The following is a 25,788-nucleotide window of genomic DNA, read 5'->3' as shown; positions in this document are numbered from 1 at the left end:
CAGGGAAGGAGCTTTGTCCTGGGCTGTGCTGTGCTCTGATGTGCCTCTTTCTCCTGCAGGGGATCTTTCTCCTGCTCAGTGGGTCGGCCCGGTGCTATGCGATGCTCCCCGAAGCGCTCTCTCACGGCTGCGTTCGCAGCCTCCTTCCTCCTCCTGCTCCTCCTCCTCCTCCTCCTCCTGCACAGGGGCAGCTGGAGGGGGAAAGAAGCCCAGGAGGTGAGTCCTGTGCTGGGAGAGCCCCCACCTCCCTGCCCCTCATGGGCCCTACACCCTGCTCGTTTCCCTCCTGCCCCACCGGGACCACAACCTCTGGTTCTGCTGCCTCCCTTGCCCCATATCATCCCCAGATCCCAGCTCTGCCTTCTCCTTTCCCTCTGGGCTCCTCCAGGGCAGGAGCTGGGGAGGCAGATGGGGTCTCCTCTTTGCCCTCCTTGGATTGTGCATGTCCAAGACCCCGGGCTCTGACCTGTCCACCTGTGGCTGCCATCCAGGAGGAGTTCAGGCATCTGCCTTCACACACAGCCATGAAGATGCTGAAGCAAGGAGTCCTGCACGTCCTCCACAACATGGATGACTTCTCTGCACCCCTCAACATCTCCTATCACCTCCTTGCCGGTTCCCCACCACCCCACAAAAGTGAGTGCCTCTGGGGCCCTGTTTTGTGCTCTGGGGGCTGCACCTCTCACCCACTGTGGGCCTCACCATCACTGTTACTGCTGGGTGCTCTCCCCCCTCTGCTCCGTCCAATTGTGTGGGGTGATCACAGCCATTTGGGGCTCCCCAGATCTCTGGTGGAGACCCATCTGCCTGGGGGTGGTTTTCCTGCTTTCCCAGCAGGGAAGTGGACCTTCCAACTTTGGATGTGGGGCCACAAATAGCATTAACAGTGCGGGTTGGCTGCAGGGAGAGCTTTTCAGAGACCCCCTTGTGATGGGACAACGTCACTGCGGTGCATCAGTCCTCAGCCTGCCAACGCCTTTCCTTTGCCTTGCAGAGTACTTGGCAGTGGGGCTGGCATCCGTGAGACGACCACGTGGGTATTACCTCCCTGCCACGCTGCAGTCCCTCTTCAAGCAGTCAACAGAGGAGGAGCTGCAGGAGATGGTGGTGGTGGTGCACTTGGCCGATGCAGACCCCGGCTGGAACGCCCAGGTGGCCGCTGACATCGGCCAAAGGTTCGCTCCCCAAATCCTCCTGGGCCGCCTCGTGCTCATCCACACTCCCCACAAATTCTACCCGACCCTGGAAGGCCTCAAGAGAAACTACAACGACCCAGAGGAGCGGGTGAAGTTCAGGTCCAAGCAGAACGTGGATTACGCCTTCCTCTTCACCTTTGCTGCCAACCTCTCCTCCTACTACTTGATGATTGAGGACGACGTGCTGTCTGCCAAGTCCTTCTTCACCGCCATCCGCAAGGCCGTGGCCTCCCAGAAAGGCTCCACGTGGGCCACCCTCGAGTTCTCCAAGCTGGGCTACATCGGAAAGCTCTACCGCTCCAGTGACCTTCCTCGCTTGGCTCGCTTCCTCCTCCTCTTCTACCAGGAGATGCCCTGTGACTGGCTGCTGTCCCACTTCCGCCTCCTGCTCACCCAGAAGGACGTGATCCGCTTCAAGCCGTCCCTCTTCCAGCACATGGGCCTCTACTCCTCCTTCCGAGGCAGCATCAACCAGCTGAAGGATGACGAGTTCCAGGCTGACGGCACGGAGCTCCCCGACAACCCAGCAGCGGCCGTGTTCACCAGCATGCTTGTCTTTGAGAACTACGAGCCCTCCAAGGCTTACAGCTCAGCTGAGGGGTATTTCTGGGGGAAGAACCCAGCAGTTGGCAGTGTCTTCTGCCTTGTCTTCCACCAACCAGCCCACGTCACCCGTGTCCGGGTGCGAACGGGCTCCAGTGAGCGCCGCGGGGACTTCCTGCGTGCGGGGGTTCTGGAGTTGGGCCGGGGGAGGAGGGCTGATGGCCGGGACTGCTCTGTGTACGTCACCGTGGGCAACTTTGAGAAAGGGAACTTAGAGCAGAGGGAGCTGGAGAAGAGAGCAGCCAGCCCCGTGGAGTGCGTGCGGATCCGGGTGACCCAGAGCCAGAGTGAGTGGCTCATCATCCAGAGCATCGACATCTGGACTGCAGGCACCTGACCTGACAGGTCAGCACAGCGGCTGGATTCTGCTCTAAGAGGAGCTTTGTTTTTCTCAGTCCCTTTTTTGATGGGGAATTAAATTATTCAGTCAAGCTGGTCCTGCCTGCTGAACGTAGAGGGGCAGCTGTGGGGTCTGCCTCCTGCACAGAGGTGGATGGGGTTGGCTGTAGGGCCCACTGTGCTGTGCCAGCCTGGGGGATGCTGCAGAAAGCAGTGCCCAGCCCCAGGCTGCAGCCCTACAGCCCATCAGTACGGGCAGCGTGATGGACACACAGCTCTGCTACCCCTCTGTGTCCTGATGGTGTGCCAGTTTCCCTGCTCAGGGTGGGGTCCTGCTCCCTTTGTCCCCTGGTACCCTTCTTGGTGCTTCCTTACACCAAGGGGTAAGTTTGTGGTTGGCTCCCCCAACCCCAAACTTCCAGGCCCAGCAGGCTCCAGAGCCCACTAATGCTCTGTGGGGTCTGGGTGACCTCCAGGCAGGCAGGGCAGTGCTGTGGGGACATGGACAGCCCCAGGCTCACCTGGTGGTGCGAGGGAGCAGAGGCTCTGGGAGCCTCAGGCTGAGCAGTAGAGAACATCTCCTGGGGAGGATGGTGCACGAGACAGAGCTAATCAGCTAATTAATTAACAACAGCGACTCAATTAGCCAAGCAGCAGCATTGTTTTGCAACTTTTCGACACCACCTCATCCTCAATTGTCCCAATTCCAACTCGTGATTTTCTACCACGGGAAGAAAGGGAAGAAAGGAGTCGGCCCGGGAACCCACTGCCGGCACTGCTGATTTCTGCGCTGCTGGGAGAGGCGGCGGCCACCAGATGGACCCACAGCACCGGCTCAGCCCCTGCAGAGCAGCCCAGCCCTCCTGCCCTGCACGGTGCTGTGACCGCGGCTCAGCTCCAGGCTTCGCCCTGAAAACAGTCGGCCACGATGAAGGTTTTGTCTGCACTTAATACAGAGGTGCTACGTGATAAATTCCAGCACCTTCCTGAGGTTGTAAGTGCTCTCAGTGCGATGCATGCTGTGGTATCACCTTGTTTTCCTCCAGCAGCCAAAGCACAGTCAGAGGTCTTGGGAATTTGGGGAGTACAGAGGTACAGAACCACGCAGACTTGGGTTAGAAGAGACCTTAAAGATCACCTCATCCCCCTCCAAAAAAGAAAGATCTTTATCCAGTTCAGCCTTCAAATCCACCTCTCTCCAATTCAGAGAGGTGTGCTCCAATAAAGCCACTGCCCCACTTCTCTGGGACACAATGCCTTTCGTGCACTGTGTGAAGGTCGAGGGTTACAAACACGGTTACAAACCAAAGGGTTTCTCCCTGGTGTATTTTTATCTGCTGCTAAAGGAGGTAAACAGAGACAGAAATGTAAATCAGCATACCTGGAGTTCTCCTGCACAGAAACAGTCTCTGTTATGCTGGCGTAAATCTGGAGAATCTCCACTGAATAACATGGAAATCCACTCTGGTTACACCAGAGTAAGTGCAAGCAGCAGCTAACCAGAGGCAGGGATCCCACATGCAATGCATGTCTCGTGCTTTGGAACTCCCAAATAACTTCAGTGCAAACTGGAGGAGGAGGTGGCTTCTTCATCCTGGAGCAGGACCACGTAATTTATCCTACAAAAATTATCCCATTGTTTTTATCCCAGCAACACTAAACCCCACACCAAGACACTCCAACACAGGGCTGACTGAGGCCCAGCAAGCAGTGCCTGTGGCACCACGCCTAGAGCTGCAGCCCCCAGTGACACACACACTGAGGGGGCAGTGGTGTGTGGCTGCTGATGTGCAGCCAGGGGCCAGCAGTCAGTGCAGGTCTCAGCTGAGACATACAAGGGGACAAAAGCCAGGGACAAGCACTTTGGCCTGCCCCTCTCTACAAAAGGGTCAATCAGAGAGGGTCAGAACTTTCAGGCCAACACCACGGCTGTCCTGAAGGACGACTTGCTGTCTGTCTCTACCTGCTGAGCTTCCTGGTGTCTTGGGGAGCTAGCTCCTCTAGCTCAGCATCTTGTGGCGGTCAAAAACTGTCTTCCTCTGCTCCTGCACCTGGCGCTTCCAGCGCTGCTGGGCTCCCTCCACCCTCTCCAGCACCGTGTTGGCTCTGGCCCCTGATGGGGTTGGGGCTGCAGCCGAGGAGCGAGCGTCCTGCAGTGGAAAGGAACAGTGAACGAGGTCAAAGCAAGGCACGCTCAACCCGAACACAGAGGGAGCAAGCATGAGGTCACACTGCTTCCCTGCCAGCCATTCTCTTCTGTCCTCACTGCCCCGTCCCCATCAGTCACCCATCTGCACAGCCTCACCTCGTTCTCCTCCTCATTGTGCAGGGGTTGTGTGTAAGGATCTGGTTTCCGGATCAGAGGGTCCACCAGCACAAGGAAAGCCATGTAGAGCAGCAGTGCCCCCACCACGGACAAATAAATGATGATGATGACCTGCAGTTAAGCACAGCACAGGATCATCAGTAGAGATAAGTACCACAGAGGCCAGGAAGCTCCTGTCCCAGATACCTCTGATGTCTGCTCTCTTCCCACGTTCCAACCTGCTCACTTGGAAGTCTTTTGCACTTCCTGCAGGAAGGCTGGTTTTCTCTGCAGCATCAACTGAAGACTTGTGCTGCACACAAAAGGACTCCAAGAGGGTGGCTCCCCAGCCTGAGATACTCTGCCATGATCTCAGCAAGGAGACAGGGCTCCCATGGTTCCACCTCCTCAGTGCCAGCAGCGCTCACGACTCCAGCACAGTGCCCTGCTAGTGCCACGTGTGCTAGCTGTGTTGGCTTTGTCTTCCCTTTCTGGGCTCTGCTCCAGGAAAGCACCCCGTCAAGCTGTGCCTGGATGGCATGGTGCCACAGGGGGCTGACTGCAGTTACCTTGATGGTGGTGGTGCTGCGCTCCTCGTACTTGCACTCACACAGCAGACAGTATGCCTCCACATCATTCCCAGGCACTGGCATGGGCTCCACCACATGCAGGCAGTTGCTGCAACGCAAAGAAACCAAAACCAGTGAAAGAAGGAGAAACCAGTGCTCTGTGGAAGGTGACTTTGCCCCAGCTTTCCCATTGGGGTGATAATGCTGACCACAGCTTAGTTATCCCAACATTCCTGGGGCAGAAACAGAAGCACCTTCTGCAGGGATGAAGTCTGGGTGAAAGGGACTGGAGGGCATAACCATCATCTGCTGAGAGGCATGGCCTGAGAAATCACATTGCTCAGATTCCTGAATTTCTATTCTATAAACACTTTGGCCAAGCAACCCCTTCTGAAACTGCTTCCTCTACACATTCACAGGCAGCAAATTACTGGCAGAGTGCTGGCTTCCACAGATCAACCCCTCAGGCTTCAACAGGCACTCACCAGTCCTTCTGTGACACGTTCTTGTTGTAAATGTGCCCGCTGATGTTCCGGTATGGGGGACAGATGCACTTGCAGCGGATGTCCTCTGAGCTCTGCAGAAGCACAAGGAAACAGCATTAGTGAGTTAACACACATGGGCACAGCTCTGCTGCCCTCACCACCCAGGGCTGTGGGAGCAGAACGTTCTCTGAGAGAGATGACTTCATGCCACATCTCTTATTTCCTCTCTGCTTTTTTCACATCTGTAAGTTTGAAGTTTAAAAACACCCCATCTCCACAGACCAGGTACTCTTCAAATGTGTGTCAAAATGCAAACTGGAAGCCACAACCAAAGGCAGGGCAGAGACCACCACCCATTCACAGCTCTTTGTATTATAGATACCCTTATATGCGCTGATCTGCTGCAGCACTCCGTACCTTAGAAGTGTCATTTTTGTGTCTGTTGTACTACACTTAGCATCTGAAGCTGTTCACTCACCTTGCCAGCCTGTGCTGGAGGAGAAAGGATGCAGCTCAGCAGTGTGATCAGCAGTACGGAGCTTGCACACTTCAAGGTGCACTGGGCAAACATTGTGGAAGCCTAAGGAAACAAAAATTCCCATACAGGGTAGAAAATCTTCCACTGAACTCTATTTAACCCAGGAAGTGGAAGTTTCTCTCTCTATCAAGGTGCATGCCAGCCAGAAAATCCTGGAAAAACAGCTCACAGATCCCAAAATATCCCTATCCCATCACCTGTGCACCTGAACAGAGCTCTGTCAAAAAATATTGCTCGTTTCCTAACAACGTGACTCCTGGAGCCACAGGGAACTCCTTGTACCTCACTCAGCACTGTGGTGGGTTTTCTTTGCTGCAGGAGGCACAGCAAGCTGCTGACAGATGCTGGGACCAGTGTTCTTGTTCACAATGCTGATGTGCCCGGGACATGAGGCACTGTGGTGGAGGGCTCTGCCAAGCCACTGCAGCTCAGTTTCATTCAGGGAAGGCGACAGATCCCTTCGTTAAGCACCTCCACGCAGAGCCACTGAACAGCTCAGGTTGGAAAAGACCTTCAAGATCATCGAGTCCAACCATGACCGAACCATAGTGCCCTGCCTCCAACAGCCCACATCGTGTCCCCGGGCACCACATCCAGGCGGATCTTAAACACATTCAGAGATGGTGACCCAAGCAGCAACCTGGGGAGCCCATTCGAGTGCTGAGCAACCCCTTCTGCCTACAATTTTTTCCTTATATCCAACCTGAACCTCCACTGGCACAACCTGAGGCCACGTCCCCTCGTCCTGTCACCGCCACCACTGAGAAGAGCCCAACCCCGCTGTCGTCGCAATCAGCACTCAGGTATTAAAGACAGCAGTGAGGTCTCCCCTCAGCCTCCTCCTCCCCACCCCAAACAGCCCCGGCTCCTTCAGCCGCCCCTCATAGCGCATCCTTCAGGCCCTTCAGCATCCTTCACCGCCCTCTCCCCACCCCCTCAACCCCACTTTCGGCCAACCCCTCCCCGCTCCTCACAGCACAGCCCCGGGCCGTCCTCCCGGGATGCCTCCGCTCTGCTCATCCAGGCTGCGGCCCCGGGTGTGGCCCGGCTCCGTGAGACGCAGCGGACCCGGGATGGGCCCGGGATGGACCGCCCCGCCCCGCCGCTCCCGGCCCTACCTGCCGCGCGACGCCGGCTCCCCTGCAAGCCCCGCCCCGGCTCTGCTCGCCCATTGGTTACTGCGTGACTGGCAGAGCGCTTGGCCAATCAGAACGCAAGACGAGCCCGCCGTGCTCAGAGGAAAGAGCCGCGCGTCGGCACTGCCTCTCAGAGTGAGGGAGGGTGGGTGCAGTGTGTGGTAGTGTGTTTATGCTGTGTGTTCGCAGCTGTCGTGCTGAGGGAGCAGCTCAGTCGTAGTAGCGCTGCATTGGGTTGTTTTACCGTTATAAGTTACCTTTGGCATCCTTTAGGCTCAGAGGCTGCGGGGCGGCAGTTGTTGTCCCGTGTTAGAGGCCTCAGGCCCGTGTTGTGCTGAGGCTCCCCTCAAGCATCCTGCTTTCCCTGAGCAGTGGCCTCGGCTCCAATGGGAGCGTTGTGAGGATGTGGCTTTGCGGCCTGGGGAGGATGGGGCCTCCTGAGCTGTGTGGGTCTCCAAGGTTTGCTATTAGAAAATGGGGATATACTCAACTGGAAGAGAGTGTAAAGCAGAAGGAATGCCAGTCAGTAAGTTGAGACTGCATTAGGGTTTGTAGAATACGTGGGTGGTGGAGGCTGTCGGCCCCATAGTGCACCCAGCTGTGGGAATTCCTGATAGAGGTGTGTGTTCCCATCTGGCTGCTGCCATGTGTGGGATACTGCCCTGTCATGCTGTGTTCCCCATGCACTCAGCTGAAATCCCTTGCAGGGTCACAGCCTGCTCCAGCTGGGCTGACCCAGGGAAATGTTCTGTGCCAATAATCCTGGCTGTTAGGTGCACCAGGGACTTCTAATTCCTTCCTCCTACTCCAGTGCTGCTGAGCGGAAGAAGTGCTGCAGTGCTAACTCGCTGCTCTCACTCCCAGGCACAACCTCGGGCCTGGCTGTGGGATGCTACCAATGTTGTGAAATTGTTGAGTTTTTACAGGTTTAAAGGCCAGATATGTTACCAAGTTGCCCAGCACAACTGGTGAGGAGGTATTTTTATCTGCTCTGACATCTGCTGTCACAGTAATCTTTTCTTCTTTGTTTTTCTGCAGCATATCTATATATATATCAGTGCTTCTTGTGGGACTGGAGTGAGTTGGATATGTGCTTGAAGGAGACAGCTTCACTTAGTGGCAAGATGCCGAGCAATCCTCCTGGAAGCCATAAAGAAATGACCTAGGCAGTTGAGACCCCGGGTGCAGGGATCAGTTTTTCAGGTGAGTACCTCAAAGGCAAATCTGTTAAATACAAAATGAATTTGAAAGTTACAAGTCCCTCTTTCTGTAGGCTGGTTTCGTGTGCATGTGTGGACTTGTATTCTGTGGTGTCAACACTTCCTTTGTAGCAACAGGAGACCATGCAGTGCATCCAGGACTTCTGCAGCCCTGGTGTCTGTCTCAGGTAGCTCAGACGCTGTTGGATCTGTTGCCTTCTGAGTTCCTGCCATGTTGCTGTGTTTTGATCCCAGCAGCAGGAAACGTGTTTGGTTGAGGGCAGCAGGATTTGCTGTTTTACTTCTACCTACCCTCCCTGCTCAGCCTGGTCTTGCACTTATGAGTAAGGTCTGTACAGGTCCACCAGATGTAGTTGGTTCCTATACTTTTCAATATACAGAGTGCAGGACAACTGGGGACCCAGAACCCTTAGAGATCTTGCAGACAAGTGAGAGAGGTGCCTCAGAAGAACTTTCTAGGCAGTATCCTGGGAACAGAGGCTGAACAGTTTCTGTGGCATGGAGAGAGGGGGAATTGGAGCAACACAAATACATAAAAGAAGGGAAATGCATCAGATGTGACCTTCAGTGCACTGAGTTGTCCCCTTACTGATGTAATTAGGTCTTGCTGTCATATGTAGTGCTGACTTTGAAGGGACAGGTGGCATTTTTGCTAGCATGACCTGCAGCTGAGGACACTGTAACAGCTTGTCCTTCCTTCTGGAAATGGGTGTTAATGAATGCACTGTAAACCTTTTTCCAGGACAAAGATGGGATCACATCAGGTGCTAAATATCTAAAGGGCAATTTAATTTAGATTGTAAATGAACAGGTTGGCTTGTAAATATCCTGGATATGCATCCTACTATAACAGGAAGCATCCTGTAATTCAGAGAGAAGATGCTTCATCTTCAATGCAATGATTGGATCTTTGTGTTAAGCACAGAATGAGATTTGCTCTCAAAATGCTTTTGTAATTATAAACTGAGAGAAGATGTCAGTTTCTCTTTCTGTCTCCGGATGGTTTGACTGAGGAGTAGCAATTCATTTCCTCTTTTTGCTGTTAACTCCCTTGCAACTCAGAGGAAGTGGATTTTGGAGACACGCCTCAGTTTTCTCAGTTAAACAGTACACAGTAGCACTCCAGGGTTTCTGTGAGGATGACTGAAGAATTTCTTGTGAGGGTCACAAGAACTTCTTGTGAATGTGCTCTAAGATGTCAGTGTGAAAGTCCTGATGACCTTAAAACCATATGTAGAAACCTCTTGGACTTCTAAGCATCTGTTAATGAACAAATATTGTCAGTCACAGGCAGGAGCAGCTGGTCTATGCGTAGGGGTTGTCAGAAGATGTGGCTTTCCCAGCATGCAGGACTCTGATAGCCCAGGAGATACAGTGTCAGTATGTCCTTCAGTCATGCACAGACAGGCTGGCATTGTGAAGGTCCCTCTGTCAGGAATGACCTCCCATGGGATGGGCATGGGGCAGAGAACAGCCATGAAAGGATAAATGTGGACCATGCAGTTGGCATTCTTGTCTGTGATGCCTGTTGTTGGCCACAGCCAACACAAGTTCACCAGAGGAGAGTCTTGTTGAACTAACTCAGTTTTGTTTTATGAGGTTACCTACCTTCTTGTCCAAGGGAAGCCAGTACATGTAATCTTGGTTTCAGCAAAGCTTTTTAATGCAGTTTCTTTCAGGCAAAACTTCCAGCATGCAGCCAGGCAAATACATAATAGAGTGGGTGAACAATTGGCTAGTAAGTTGGGCTCTAAGGGTTTTAGTAACTGGGGTTATGTCAAGCTAGCAGGAAGGAACCAGCGGGGCTCTGCTGGGCACCTTTTTGGGGCCAGTTCAGTATCATTATAGATGCATTCATTCAACTTGTGCACGTACAACCAAATAAGTTTGCAGATGATACTAAATTGGGAGGAGCTGTTGAATCCCTTGAGGATGAGCAGTAGACCTGACAAAAACTGTAGAGATAGCAGTTTGTTATCAGCTGTAGTGGGCTACCTGTACTGATGATCAGTTGTAGGGACATACTGCAGTCACATTATGTCATTGCCAGTCAGCCCAGCTGTGCTGGAGTTAACCCAAAGTGTTGTACCTCCAGCTGCTCTTCTGGGGGACTCTTACCTGTGAGGGATTGCCTGTGGTGTGGGATTTCCTTCTACATGACTTATTCAGGTTAGACTTACTCCCCATAAGCCCAGTGTCACTTTTGTTAGGAAATATTCCATCCTGTCTAGATTAATACTTTTGTTGCTAATTTTGGAGGTAATAAGACACCAACATGGCAGGCATTGCCCTCCTCATGTTTGTAGGTTGTATTAAAAATAGACTTTTAAAAAGGGCTCAAGAAATTATTTTTTAAATGGGCCTGGATCTTTGTCAAGAGGGCTCTACGCTGCTCCTCCCCCAGAATTCCTCTCTCTCTGGAGTGCTGCTTCCTCTTCACCTTTTGGGTTCTCCTTGTTTGCTGCCATAGATATTATTTCTTGTATTGTTTCACCTTTCCCACTGCAGCCACTGAACAGGACAATTCCTTATGCCAGTCTCAGCAGAACAGGAGGGGATAATGTTGCTGACAGACTGGGGTGCATGCAGTGTACCTGAGTAACCAGAAGGGATGGAGCCAGCATCCTTTCCCAGACCTCATTTAAGGGTTGGCAGGGGAGGGAAGGGCATCTTGCTGGATGTCCCTGTGTACCTGACAGTGTAGATCCTCTGTTTCTTTCCCAGTTGTCCCTATTTATAGATTTCAAATGATGGCAGCTGGGGAAAGTGAGACATGTGAGGTATGATGGATTGTCACCAATAAGGCAGGATATTTCTTGGTGCTGATGAAGCCTTATTGTCATTGCACAGTACTGAGAGCTCTACGTGTGTGTTGGAGGCTGTCATTTCCAGGACACTGGTGTGCCTGTCATTCAGTGCAGAGCAAACAAAACATTGTCAGAATGGAAGGAGGGATTTCTGCCTGAATAAATTATACCCAGTTATCACCACCTAGATAGCAGTCAATGCCAGGAAGTTTCTCCTGAGGGCTAAGATAACATCTCTCCCTTGGTGTTTTGTTAGCAGTCTGATCTCCCACAGCAGTATCATTTGCCTTTCCTGCACACGCAGGACAAGTTGAGGGAAAGCCAACTCAGCCATGTCTCCCGAGTGATTTAAAACCTGTGGAGGTGTTTCCATTATTGCTTCTAGTACATCTGTTGTCATTGAGTGTGATAAAGCTGGAAGTTCAAATGGGCTTTCAAATGTGTGTGGACAGCATATGGTTGCTGTAGGAACGATTGTCACGAATGTTAAATGACATCATGTGATCTAGTCTCAAAAGGGACAGTGCACACCTACTATTTATCCTGAATTTCTGTCTTGGAGTGGAGTGCCTCTCTAATGAGAAAGCATCAGACTCTTTTCTTTGTATGCAATCCTAGGAGCCAGCAGCCAGGCTCACAGAGACAGCAGATGCAGACAGTGGTCAGTGCTGCAGCCAGGCTCAGCTTTCCCTGTCTAAATGCAATTCTGTAGCAGTGGTGTTGGGCAGATGAAGGGAAAGATCCCTGAGGAAGCAGAGAGGAGAGCAGGTATGTGCCCTTTCTCCACAGCCTCCTCCCACTGCAAAGGTGTTTATCCTATTGACAAGCACTGTGGTCCTTTCATAACTGCTGTATTAGCAGAGGATCAAGTAGCACTTAATGGGAGCAGGCTCCCTCCTAAAGTGTGACTGAAAAGGTCACTGAGGTGGAAGGGGAGAATATCTGCAGCAGGCTGACATAAGCCTTGGCTTCTGATTGACAACAGGTGTATAATTTATGGGCTGCCCTCCCCTCCTTCCACATATTGACCCAGTGTTTTGCTGTGGTGCCATTGAGCATCTGCTGAGCTCAGTGTGTGGCAGACAGGGCAGCACAGCCCAGCTGCAGGATTCAGGGAAGAGGTGATCTGAGGCCAAGTGTTGCCTTTGAATTAGCAAAAGCAAGAAAATCAGGCCAGCTGAGAACGAAGCTTTCTCCTGCAGCTGCCCCAAGCTGATTTGGTAGGCTGACCATGACTGAGCTCTTCTCTTTTGGCACAATAAATAGTTATATTACTCAGGGTTGCAGGGCTTGCCTCTCCCTTCTGCTGGACCTACAGTAGGTTTGCTAAAATGAAGTTCCTGTGTCTCAGATTATCTACGTTTTTAACATCCCCAGTTCATCCAAGCCAGCAGGAATCTTATTACTGCCCCTGAAGTTACGGGTGGATACTGATGGCTTGAAGTGTCTCCTTACCCTGCTCTCTTGCTGCTTTTGGTGTTCCATCTGTCTTATATGGTTTCATTTCAGAGAATGCAGAGCGCTCAATCCAAGCCAAACTGCTGCTGACAAGCTAATTAAAGGTCTAGCAAGAGAGGAGGAGGACTTTAATGAGGGAGAAGTGGGAGGAAAGGCAATTTGCCAGGGCTGTACTGTGACACTCTTGCTTAGGAGAGCTAATTGTGTGTTGTAATGGATGGTTCAGGGCAGCTATTCAGTACGTGGGCAATAAAGCAAAGGAAAAGAGATGTCTTTTGGTGGCATATTCTGAAACACTGTGCTGGGATCACAACACACATGGGCCTGTTTTTCTTCCATATTGCCAGGTAACTGGTTTTAACATGCAAGTGCACAGTTTTAATAGGTGATCTGTAAAGAATGCTATGGCTATGTCAGTGGAGATAAAAAGCCTGGAGCAGGAATCTTCTTGGAGCTAGGTGTAGCCACACTGAGGGTCATGTGCTACCCAGCAGCCCTGATCATGAGCCAGTTTGTCTTCCTGCAGCATACAGTGCACTGGGAACAGTCAGTGTGAAAGGGAGGTAGATTCTGGTGCTGTCTGGAGTAGGTGCTTCTCTGGGTCACTTTAAGAATACGTGCTGGAAGCTGATGGGGTTAATGTGACATTGGCCCAGCCCATACCTGCAGGGAACCAGCAGCAAACTGCCAAATCTCAGCAGTGTGCTGATCTGGGGCTGCTGACTGTTCTGCACTGCAAGACACTGGTCTTAGTGCCTCATCCTGTACCTACTTCTGCTTCATCCAAATGAGTCAAAGCAAGGCACTCCTTCACCTCTGGAGGATGCTCAAGTGTGAGGAATACTTACAAATACTAAGAGGACTTTATCCCCCTCTGTTTGCTGTTGCTCTCTGGCTAGTGTTTCTGTGATTACTTTTCTGAATAGTGACACAAATTCTTCTTTTTTTTCCTACAACCAAATTAACTAGTGCATCTCATTGAACACAGAGAAATGTTTAGAGAAGAAACTGTTGGAACTGCTAGTGACTGAAAAAGCCTCCAATACTTTTATAAAGGCAAACTGGGACCATCCCTCTCCTTTTACCCTCTGGTTGAGCTCAGAAATCAGCTGACATAATTAAGCTGACAGTCATTAAATTTGTGTCCTTTGCTTCTGTCATTCTGTCCTCCTGTCTGATCCAGCAATTTGGGTCTCTTGACCTTTGTGGCATGTAGAAAAGCCAGTGTATCTTGGCTTCTGCCTCAGACGCCTGTGGCTTGTTGTTTAAGGAAGTTTATTTCTCAAGGATATAGTCATAAGTCAGCAATGTGTGTGTTCTATTTTTGTAGACATACCTAGAGAGTCAGGAAGGAGGCCAAAACCCTTCCAGAGAAGATGGGCAGCAGATCTGAATGTTCTTATCAATGAGATGTAAGTTCATAAACTACAAAGGAGATACAAACTGTAGAACAGGGGAAGTAAAGAGAGACTGTGGGGCAAAACAAATGTGCCTGTGTGGTGAGATGATTCCTGAGAAAGACAGTGATAAATAGCTTCTTTGGGAAGAAAAAGCTGGAGTTCTAGGGTATATGTGCAGGACAAACATAAAACTAAAGCTATTTTCAAACTGAATATGTAATCTTGAAGCTCAGAAATATTGTCTTCATAGCCTTTCTGAAGGTGTGCAGCAGCCATTGCTGATTTGATTGCTCTGTACTTTTCAGAATCCTTTTCTGTGCCTTCCTGGGCTGCTAGGCATCTTGTTCTCTGTGCTAGGTTGTCCATCCTGCATCAGCAACCTCCCCAGCCTCCTGCACTGCTGCTGCATTGGGGTGGGACCCAATTTCCTGACTGTGGCCTTGAAAGGAGTGATAAGGATGGCCAAGAGGAACATCTTGCTTATTCATTCCTTCTCCCTATGATGAATGAGAAATTGTCAGTGTGACCCTGCTGGCCCTGGGAACCAAGGAGGAGTCCAAAATTCTAATGACACTGAGGAATAAAGGCCAACCCTCTCAGATTATAAGCATGTGAGCTTTTTCCCCCTTCTGTCCTCAACCGAAGGCAGTTCTGCCTCTGTATGGTCACCCTGGGAGGAATAATACCTTTGTTTTGTTTAAAACCTCTTCAGAGTAGACACGCTTACTGGGTAAAAAGAGGTGAGTAAATGGTGAGCCCAAAATAGGACATGTCTGGAAAAATGAGCTGAATGAAACTGGAAAGCACATGAATGGCTGTGAGGAGAGCCTGTTTGCTGTCATGAACATAAACAGCTCTGAACCATGTGGGACTCTGAAATCTGTCAGTTAAAGAGATTGACAAGGACACATTGGATTGGTAAAGCCCAAACTGCACACAATTTGCTTGCCGTTCAGCTTGCCCCAGGGCAACAGACCAGCTCCCTCTAAATGCAGGGTTACTCAGGGCCTTCGTGTGGCTCTTGTTTCCTCCTGCTCAGCTTCTGGCACTGGTATTGTCTGCCCAGCCACCCATCCCAGAAGACAGCCCTCCCTCATCCGTCACCCGTTCTGACACAGGATCTGCCTCTGACACCCACTCCTCCTTCCCTCCCTTCTCCTAGTCTTGCCTTGGTATATCAGCACCCCTGACATTATGCAGCCCATGGCAGTGATGCATCTCTCCATCCATCTGTGGTGAAAAGTGACCTGCTCACTATGTCCCTCCACCCTTCATTGGGCAGGAGTCTGCCTGTCTCTCTGACTGCAGGCAGGCAGTCGTGCTTCAGGGCAGAAAATACAGAGAACATGTGACACCAGAGGCAATACATAAAAATTAGCTCATGGAAGCTGTCAGAGGACCAAGCTGTAAACTGGGCTGCAGAGTACAGTAACATCTCACAGTTCCTACTCAGAGGCTTTGCCTTTCCCAGACAGTTGTGAAATTATTTCTGCTGTAGCAGACAGTGCTGTGACAAGGCAGCTGAGCTCAATGTAGAACCTTTTAGGAGGGGAAAATGGTTTTATTTTAAAACTAAATATTTTCATTCACTCATATATACACATCCCCACCAGCACTAAGTTGCTTGTATCCCGGTGGTATTCCTAGTGCACAGGCACCTATGTGTTGGTCAGGTCTGAACATTTAAAACTGAGATGAGGTTCTAAAACTTTAGAAAATGAGGTTTAGTATGTTTGGAAGCCTTGAAGTAATAGCAAACTAGGCAGTGTGCAATCTGATCTTTGTTCTTCAGTGGCATCTCCAGTTCCAGGCTGGTCTCAGCTTGGGTAACTGAGGGTATGGACGTGCAGAGGTGATGGAGAGGTCATGGAGGCCCAGAAAGCAGGAGGATTTTTACCAAGGAAGTGCACTTGGTTGGTAAGGTACTGTCCTGTTTCTCCTGCCTCTTTGTAGAGCAGCTCTGCTCTTCCTGCCTCCCTCAGTTCTGATTCTTGTGTTTGTCTGCTAAGGTTTCTGGCATGGCCTTGTGACTGCAGTGGGCAGTGAAGGCCTGTGGCAGTCTGTCATGCTTTAGGTTGCTGTCACATGGGAGAAAGAATGAGGAAACTGGTTGCCGTGTGGAGTTTGGGGGTTAAAAGCTCAGGGGCATTCGTGATGCAGCACGGTCCCTCACAAGGCCAGCAAGAACTCCCCACTGTGAGCCAAGACAGCGTTATGGGGTGATATCAGAACTGCTTTGGGCCTGGACCCAAGAAAACATTTGTAGGCTGGGTGCTTACTGTCTTGCTTAGCGTCATCTGTCCTGTTTTGTGCCTGCACGCAGGAGCTCAGGTTACCCAGAGAGCAATCAGAGCTTGGAAGGGCACACGTCTGTGTGTTCGTGGTGCAAGGCCAGGTGAGCTCTGCTGGTCTCCCCACGCAGACAGTAATTCCATTAGAAGGAGTCTGGAGGAGGTGAATTAGAAACCCAGTTTGGTTATCTCTGTTGGTTAGGTTTTGGCCAATTTCTTGTGTGTGACTGAGTGCTTGGCACGTCCACACGTTTTCCTGCTGCTTCCTGTGATGCAATAATTGATCCAGTGTGTGCAGGTGGCAGAGGGGTGGGGAAAGGGACACACGGTAGTTGTATAACTATCTTTAGTGACCACGTCCATTTCCTTGACTCCATTCTTCTTGAGCATAAAGCTTGAGAAGAGCAGGTTTCCAAGCTTCACGCACAGGTTATACATCTGTGTTTTACCCTCTTTTGATGAGAAGTGAGGAGACTTCCTGCTCTCAGTTCAGCTCCTAACAGGCAATTTAATGACTGCGTTGCAAACATAAGAGTGCAGAGGGCCAGAGCTGGCTGTGCTTTATGGTAATGCTCTGTGGGTGAGCAATAAAATCTGTCTACGTCGTAAATAAACCTGAATAGCTTATTTTGGCAAAGAATTCTCATTCCTGACAAATGCAGTTTTGAGACAGCCAATTACCACTTGCTAATCTAGGATGAAATACTGTTGGAACCTGACATCCCAGGTCAGCTTTTGGTGGGTTTCCAGTGGAGTCTTCTCTCACATGTGTGATAGGAAATAATCTTTATGAGGGCTGTCAAAGGGAAGGGAATGCCGAGGCTTACAAATCACTGAAGCGAGTTATGGGGAAGGGATGTGTCAGGACTGCTAAGTAAAGCATGTTACATAAGGCTGCCTGTTAAGTTCCTATTAAGTGGGACGTATTTTCAAGTTTATCAGGCTGATTTTAGCATCTCCTGTGTTGCCAGTATTTACCTTGTTTTTGAAGCAGTAGTTCTTGTTCTTCCACAGCAGGAACTTCAGCACTTGGCTGTCTGTAAATATGCATGAAGGTGTGGAAGTGTGATTATTTGGGATGTGTCACCTGCCACTTTAACACCTTCAGTCTCTTTTCTCAGTGGACTTGTGGGCCATCACGAGCTCAAACCATCGGGAAGGTTTCTTAGCTATTGAGGGAAGGGGAGGAGATCTTTCTTTTGGCCTCTGTGATGGCAGCAAACTGAGAATCCAACTTCAGAAAACTAATTTATTTACAGTAAGAGTTAAGGAATGATACCTCCATTTGGGTTATCAGGTTTCCTGTAAAATGCACAGAACACAAAGCTTCTACCATCCTGCTGTACTTCTTCCTGTGCTTTCTTTGCAGTTAACTGCTGACCTGTGCTCTGTGCAGTGGAGTTGCAGTTTTATGCTGGAGGTGAGGAGGGCTGCTGCTCAATGTGAGGGACCTGCTTTAGGTTCTTGCCTCTCCTGTTGGGTGGAGGTGCCCTTGGCAGCCTGACTCCAGTTCAGGTCGTGCTGTGGGGCATGGAGTTGGTGCCCACTGCAGCCCTTGAAGTGCTTCATGTCTGGACTATCCTACAAACCCGTTTTCTTTCTGGAGGATGACAAGCTGCTGAATAAATGTCTCCTACCAGAGGAGGCCTTTGCTGATGAGCAGGACCTGTTGTGCATCTGAGCTCTGTTTCCATTTTCTTTTCGAGGCTTACCATTACACGTGCTTGGCCACCCCCTTTAACTAAAGTTCAGATAATCTCAGATAAATATCAGATAATAAAGAACATCAATTAGTAATCCTAATTATTCTTGAGATTGGTTTCAAAACAGTGAAGCAGCTTTGCTTAGAACATTCAGTTGTATGAAAGCTTTTAATGGATTGCTGTGAGGAGGAAACACAATCTGCAGAAGCAGCAGCACTCTGACTTGTGAAATAGTGCAGAATTAAGTTATTGCCAGATTTCTCCAGCACCATTTCTGACATGGACTGAAATAACAACGAATGGGAGGCAGGTGCCTTGGGTTCTCGTTGGGGTGGGGAAAAAGAAATCATCTGGATGTCTGGCAGGGCTAACTGACCTGTGACAGCCTGCACCTACCAGAGGGGGAGAGAGATTAAGTGTGAGAGGGAGGGAGGCAGAAGGCAGACAGCGAGCAGCTGAGGAGGATCCCAGGGACCCGGTGCTGATCCCACAGCTGAGCACGGGCTGCAGGAGGGACGTGGGAGCTGCAGCTTCACCAGCACTCCGAGGACGGGACCTTTAGAAAGGCGTGTGCAGGTGAGGGCTGTGTGCCTTTATCACAGGAGTTAGCTGGGTGTGCTGGGAGCTGAAGGATTGTTGGAGCTCCTTGGGATCGGTGGGGAGAGGCAGACCCTGTTGGGTTCATGCCTGCACAAGGGGGAACTGTGATCTCTTTGTAAAACTGCAGTTCCTGGGGCAAGCAGAAGTTGAGGGGGAGAGATATTCACTCCTTCCTTTGTGGTTCATTCTTTCTATTTGGGTTCTTTCTCTGTTGGATGCTGCCATAATCTTTTAGCTCTGGATAAACATTATTTTGTTGTAATTTTTCCTTCTGTATAAGGAACCTGACAGAGGACAACCTTCAGAAGGAACAGGGCTACGTTCCCAGCAGTGGGAATCTTCTGGCACTTTTATGGGTGCTGGGCTTTGACTTCTGCAGGCAGAGATCAGGCAGGGCAGTGCAGGAACAACTTTGAAATATGTTTCTATGTTGAAGTGTACATTTGCACATCCTGCAGAGAAATTGGGAAGCACATGTGGAGTTTCAGAGAGATTTTCTGTATCATTTATTGTAGTAACAAACTTCCTTGTGTGTGAGAGTATGGTATATTAAATATATTAAGTGGTTTGTAATGTGAAGACTGAGCTTTTCTTTTTTTAAATCTGACTTGGTAGGTTGGGCAAACAAATCAGAAGAGGGATATTTGTTATCTGTTCTTGTTAGACGTGGGGGGAAAATGGGAAAAAGCCACATAATTTGAATCCCTTGTGGCATCTGAGTAGTGCAGTTTGCCGTACTGTGCAGTGAGTGCATGCTCTGGTGTTGGTGCTAGCAAAATGGTTTAAGGTACATAGTTAATTTTAAGCTGAAGACGTTTGGCAAAGCCCAGTGATCATATAGGGACAAATGAAAGCAGCTCAGGAGTGCCTTATTCTCTGCATTCATGAAAGCACGCGGCATGTTTAAAATGCTGTTTTCTTCAGTGTCTCAGGGAGGGTTGAAAAGTACCAAAGGACTGATGTGTCTGGTGATACGTTGATGCTTAACTGCATCCTTGCTGAGTCTGCCTGTTGCCCTCTATTTTGTTTCTCCAAATGGAAAATGATTAGTTCCAACACTGAACAGCTCAGGTGTTGGAGCATGCAGCAAGATTAATCGTGAGGGAAGCTATCACAAGGGAAAATTAGGGACATCAGGTTCACAGGCAGCCAGGCTCCACCTAAATCATGGGTTTTGTTGGCAAATCCCTCCTGTTGGTCGTGGATGCAAACAGATGCTTTTCTGAAAAATGGAATAGTAGGCCCATCTGTGGGATGAAGAGAGCTAATCTGCAGTGTGAACACAGAACTGCTTCTTGAGTTTGTTACCCTGACTCTGATCTTTTTCTGCTGGTGCGTTGCATCTCTGTGTGTGAAACTCCAGTGGACTACAGAGGGTTTAATCACAGCTCTGTGCGTAACAAAACAGGAAACTGGCATCTTAAAATAGTCTTAAGGAGTCTACAGTGTGGATGATCTGGCATTGAGGGCCTGGATGTGGACAGCTCCCACTGAGGTTCTCAATACCTGGTGCACCACAGTTAAGACCAAATGTTGTGAGCTCAGAAGGCACTCATGCATGATGCAGGGCATCTCCTGGTGAAAAATAAAATACTGTTTCCTGATCCACCTGGGTCCTGGCCTCAGGGCAGAGAGGATGTCCTAAACTTCATGTGTATGTGACCAACGAGACCAGCACTGTCAGAATGACTTGACTCAATGTTGTACGTAGGGCTGCAGGTAACTCGTTGCCTTCACTGATTTTAGACCTTTATTCCATTTTCTTTGCCCTTGCCCTTCCTTAAATGAATGCAACTTTTTCTCACTGCTGCTATGTTGAAGTAGAATTTGAACCTGACTTCATTTTGCATACTTTGACTCATTGCTTATTTCAAAACATTTCTGCCCAAAGGCTTCCCTGTCATCCCCCTGACTTTCAGTGGAGGACCAGCTACCTGTGCTGCATGGTGCTGTGGCTTGGCCATGTGGCTCCAGCGTGGAGCTTGCTTTCAGCCCTGGCTGTCTGGTGTATAGGATCATCCAGGTCTTGGTTTCTTCACTTCTTGCTCTGTCTGAGCCGTGCAGTGGGCACCAATAGTCACTAGGAAGAACTATGTCAGTTGCCATTGGTCAGAACTGGTAGATTTCATAGCGATATACTGAAGACAACAGGAATTAAAGGAAAAGCAGAAGATTGGAAGAATTGTGTTTCTAATATCTGTTTAAATTCAGTCCTGGAATATCTGTCCTGCAGCTATTGCCTCTTGAGACTTCTTCACTGCCCTTTGTTAAGGGAATGAGGTTGCTTCCATGGAAAATGCATCCTGTTTGCATTGCAGGCAGTGACAGCTGCTGAGTGTTGCAGGTTATCAGAGGGATGCAGTCGATTCACCGCTGGCACGCAGGAGTTAACAGGACTTTTGGGTGGGCGGGTTGAAAACAAGCTGTGAAATGGAAGAAGGTCAGCCTCTTGGAGGGGTTTGCTCGGTCACAGATGGTTTTAAGTTATCAGTCTGTCTGTAGGAGAGGTCTCCGTTCCCTCCCCCTCACCCAATAAAACTTATGTAAACCAGGACTGGAAGTAAGGCAAAGCTCCATAGTGTAATATCTAGGTCCAGTGAAGCAGGCAGAGCTGTGACTCTTCTAACTGCTAGAACCAGCTATCTAGCTAGTGGCACAAGCTCTCTCCAGGAGCTAAAGGCTATTTGCTGCTAAATGCCATTGGCAGTGCAGTATTCAGTGCAGAACAGTATCTGGGAAGGGAGCATTCATGGGACAGGGAGCTGCAGCCAGCCCTGGGGCTCTGGGTGGGCTTCAGTCCACTCCTTGGGCTGACTCTGCAAGTGGAAGACATGCTGAAGTTGATGAGAACTACATTTGGGTTTCAGTACAAACCCTAGCCCTACATCTCAGAGTGGAGCATGAGGTTTTAGTGTTATGTAAGTCACGAATTAAAAGTAACATACAGTACCCATTGCAAAGGAAACTCTCAGACAGAAGTGAATGAAAGGGGAGCCCCAGACTGAGCAGCCCTCGTCTGTGTGTTTTGCTGCTAGGAGGTAGGTTTCAGTCACAGACTGCCCACCTCTGCAGACACGGCTAACTAGGTGGAGGAGCCTTTTGTCCCAAGGTAGCTTTCTGGTGGAGGGAGGTTCTCACTTTTTGCAAGGGTAAATTGGAAGCAAAAGGTTTTGGGATGCAGTGTGCTGCCCTCGCATTGCCATGGTGAACCTGCCTGTGGGAATAAGTGGCCTTGTTGCTGCCCATGGGTACAGGGATCATTCTGTGGCTGTACTGGAAGCCAAGGCTGCAAAGGGAAGTGTCTGCTTTGCCTATCAAGCTTAGACTTGGTTGCCCAATTAGCAGATGCTGGAATCCACTGTTTTTATTTCTCTCCTATGGAATGATGCTCTCCTAAGGGCTTGTGACTTCTGAGAGCCAGTCTATGGGTGTGTCCTACAGAACTTGGATGTACACCTTGTTCCTTCCTTGAACAAACTATGGATCCCCACAAATATTTGTACCTTGAGGCTCATAGTCTTGACCCAAGTGGCACTTGGAAATCCAGCATTGCCTTGACTGATGGTCGCATCTGACCACGCTGGCTAGCTGCCGTGTTCGAGGCGTGCCAAAGGCACTGGGTTCAAGCATGCTTCCCATGCTGCACTGGGAACCAAGGGTGTATAATCCTATAACCACAGACAGCACACTATAGAGACATCCTGGCAAGGCTGCTGCTGAGTGTGGACTTGGCTTCCAGGAGAGTGGAGAGGTGAGAAGGGAGCAAGAGCGTATCATTTCTTCTGTTGTTTCTTAGTGATGTTCAGAACAGACTAATAAGGGATGTGTCTTCTTCCATACAGATTGCTAATATCTGTGACCAGGAGACCTCTTGAGCTGCTATGAAGAGCTCTGTGATCTGAGGCAACAGACAGACAGCTGTGGTCCTGGGAGGTGCGATATTGACTTAAAGCAGGATCAGCTCAGAAGCTTAAACTCTTAAGGTAGTGAGTTTGGTCATGGCACCATGGAGATGCATGGCAGGGGTGATTCAGAGCTGGGGGAATGAGGTGCAGCCGTCGCTGTCACGGTGGACCCTTCTCTGTGTTGCTGTTGTCTGAAAATTGTAAATGTTCTGGGAAGACTGATGTCCTACAGCATGCACTGATTTCCCTGGTAAGATGGCAGACTGCTCTGATTGTCCCATGGAGCAATGTGTAACATAAGTATGCTGTGGTTTCTGACCTTGGAGACGTGATTTCTTGTGATGGCAAGCAGGGGATACATCGCCTTTTCTTCTGTACGTTTAGTAAAAGTGTGAGGTATTTGTAGTAACTTGTTGTAAACTTATTGACTGTGTGAAAATGCATGTCTGTAATGAAATAATTTATGGATGTTTTGTGAATATCAGAAAAAACTTATGCTTGAGTTGTCATTCGATGTCTGCTTCACCGAACTGCCATAACTTCAATGTCCTGTTCACGGCTCTTAGAGCATCATTGTTTTAATTCATACAGATGGTGTGTGAGTCCTTCTGGTGTTTTGTACCACTGCTCTTTCACAACTACTCAGCTATGGAGTATCTGGTCTATGTAAATTGTGGGCAGCGTGAGTGATCACATTATATTTGTAAACCCTGAGGCAGGAGAGGAGATGGAGTCAAATATAGATTTACCAGAGGAAGAAGTCACACAGAATCTGATCCACGGACGTTCCTCCCTACTCTACACAAGACCTCCATTCATCACTGGAGTGCTTGAGTCACTTCTCCTCTGTGACTTGCTCAGAAATGTTCATGAAGTCATTGTTTCGACAGTTGCTGGCCTTCAGTTTTGTGGTTTTAAAGAAAAATCTCATACTTTGTTAAAAATCTTCTGAAATATGAGGACTCAAGTTGAAAATATTACTCAAAGTTTACAAACAAAGCAAGCCCACCCAAAGCTAAAAGGAAAGCTTTAAGTGGGAGAGCCTCTTTCTCAGTATCTGGATCTGCTAGTGCAAAGTTCTGCAATTTGAGGCTGAACACACAACAGTTTGCTCTTTAGATCATTCACTTTGTGGGGGCTGTCCTGTTTTCTTATGAATTACAAAGAGAAATAGAATCTTAGAATGGCTTGTGTTGAAAGGGACCTTAAAGATCATCTATTTCCAATCCTGCAGCCATGGGCAGGATTACCAGCCACCAGGTCAGGCTGCCCAGGGCCCCAGCCAACCTGGCTTTGAACACCTCTGAGGATGGGACATCCACAGCTTCTATGTACAACCTCTTCCAGTGCCTCACTGCTCTCTGAGTAAACAATGCTGTGTCTATTACTAATTAATTTTTATGATGATCTGTATTAATGGCTCTGTACCCTCTGTGTATTGTACTTGTGCCAATGTCTGTAGTCCATCCTATGCCCTTGGATCCATCCCCTGTGCATCAATCACTTGCTCCCTGTCACTTCTCTCAGGGTTTACCTAATTTTGGTCACCAGTCTCTGCCAGCAGTTGTCACCTCTTTTCTTCATCTTCTATTCTATATAAATAACTTGTGATACTACCAGTACAACCAAATCCTGGGACTCCCAAGTGTTTTGCTTATTTGTTTAGCTGATTTATGACCCTATCATGAGTGCCCAGTCGAGTGCAGAGGGAATGGGCTCTTGAGCTAGCTCATCCTGGCAGGTTGGTGGGCAGGCAGGATGAAAGTCAGACCTCCCATCATGCTACCTGGTTTATTTTACTGGTTTGTCAGTAGCCAGGTTTTGTCCTGTTGGGAGCAGTGGAGGCATTATTGCTGTCTCTAAAGGGGACATCTCTGCAGCTGAAAACCAGTTGGACTTCTGCACAGGACAATAAGTAGCCAGGTCTTGGCTGTCTGAATGAGGCTAGCACATGATGATGAGATACTCCTCAGAGTGTTGAGCTACTTCCAGCACTAGCCCTGCTATGCCAGGGCTGGTGGTGAGCAGTGTTTGGTACCAGAGGGGTAGGTTGCCCTTTGGAGGTATTTGGCTGCTTGTTTTGTGTAAATAGCAACAACAGTGATCATGTTAATTTGGAGACCTGTAGTGCAGGCAGCTGTGAGTGGAGATATGAATTCCAACGTGGCAATTTTTGGTAGGCTTTTGCTGCCTTTCATTTCTTTTAAAAGTTCTGTGCCTTCTTCATACCAGAACTGAACTGCGGTGAAGGTAAAACAAGGTTATTCGTGTAATGAGGGAGCCAAAATGTGAGAAATAAGCAGGACAGGTTCCGAAAGCTTCTGTGCCAGCTAACGTGGTATTTTCAAGCCCACATTTTAACATGGAAGGCATGAGAAAATGTGCTGTAGTTGGATTAATTACACTGAAGGAATGTTCTCTTGCATATTCCAGCACTGTTATTTTAACTGTGCAGTCAATGTGTGGTATTGAGATGTTTCACTCTCGCTCTCCAGAAGACAAGAATTCACAGGAGTGTAAGGACTCACAGCAGCTTATCTTTAATCCATGTGAATCTCTGAAATACTTAAGGTCCAGTAAACTCAGTAAAACAGAAGTAGTTCTATGATAATGCTGAAATATCAATGCAGGCAAGCTGGAATACAGATCTGTAACACCCACGCCAGGTTGGGGCTGAGATGGAAAGAGGAGTTGACTATCATTCACCTGGTCTCACGTATCATTTTCCATTCCTACTCTTTTATGTGCATCTCCACTGAAGTTAGAGAGGCAAGCGATGATTTTCCAAGTGATCAGAGGTGATCCTGTCATCGTTATGAGTTAGTGTGGAGCCCTACAATGAGGGTTTGGCTGAGGATAACAGTAGAGGCTGTGGGGAGATGTCTGTGTTCTTATCTGCAACTTCTGGTGAATGGAAAATCAATGCTTATCCTTTTGGTTCAGAACTTGACCCCAAAATGCTGAGTTATGCTGCTGTTGTCTTCTCTGTGAGACGTGGCACCTTTTACCCTCAGAGAAAGCAGGTATCACACAGATAAACACAGCTCTGACCAAATGTACGACAAGGAGATGCTGGGGTCCTACCCAGAGCTCTCATCAGGCATCACGTAGCAGTCAGGGGACAGAAATAAGATCATAGGTGTACTGAGCCTTTTCAAAGTGTGAAGAGTTGCATGTTCTTGTGTGAGTGAAGGAGTGCAGACGGTAAATAGAGACAGCATTAATCCCACATG

At 49.2% G+C, this 25,788-nt stretch overlaps 3 protein-coding genes across 4 annotated transcripts in view; 1 reads left to right on the top strand and 2 right to left on the bottom strand.

Moving 5' to 3' along the window:
• The window catches only part of PHLDA3 (pleckstrin homology like domain family A member 3), a 135,137-nt gene that overhangs the window by 7,179 nt on the left and 102,170 nt on the right, over window positions 1-25,788 (bottom strand). The window lies entirely within an intron of this gene.
• Window positions 470-2,314, top strand: LOC136055667 (alpha-1,6-mannosyl-glycoprotein 4-beta-N-acetylglucosaminyltransferase). Its single transcript, XM_065747524.1, has 2 exons — window positions 470-636; window positions 995-2,314. The coding sequence occupies exons 1-2, from the start codon at window positions 525-527 to the stop codon at window positions 2,134-2,136; spliced, it is 1,254 nt and encodes a 417-aa protein (XP_065603596.1). The 5' UTR covers window positions 470-524; the 3' UTR covers window positions 2,137-2,314.
• On the bottom strand, window positions 4,138-7,133 carry TMEM9 (transmembrane protein 9). Of its 2 annotated transcripts, XM_065747564.1 has the most exons (6): window positions 7,010-7,133; window positions 5,976-6,077; window positions 5,498-5,589; window positions 5,013-5,121; window positions 4,444-4,575; window positions 4,138-4,288 (listed from the first exon to the last, which is right to left on the bottom strand). In XM_065747564.1, the coding sequence occupies exons 2-6, from the start codon at window positions 6,066-6,068 to the stop codon at window positions 4,139-4,141; spliced, it is 576 nt and encodes a 191-aa protein (XP_065603636.1). In that variant the 5' UTR covers window positions 6,069-6,077; window positions 7,010-7,133; the 3' UTR covers window position 4,138. The 2 variants fall into 2 exon arrangements, with proteins under 2 accessions (XP_065603636.1, XP_065603637.1); XM_065747565.1 differs by lacking the exon at window positions 7,010-7,133 and having other exon boundaries at window positions 5,976-6,092.

The sequence above is a fragment of the Cyrtonyx montezumae genome, unplaced genomic scaffold (assembly GCF_038088225.1).
Source record: "Cyrtonyx montezumae isolate F1298 unplaced genomic scaffold, pur_monq_1.0 scaffold_45, whole genome shotgun sequence".
Lineage (NCBI taxonomy): Eukaryota > Metazoa > Chordata > Aves > Galliformes > Odontophoridae > Cyrtonyx > Cyrtonyx montezumae.
The sequence above is the reverse complement of the archived record's forward strand: the minus strand, read 5'-3'. Positions and strand labels throughout refer to the sequence as shown.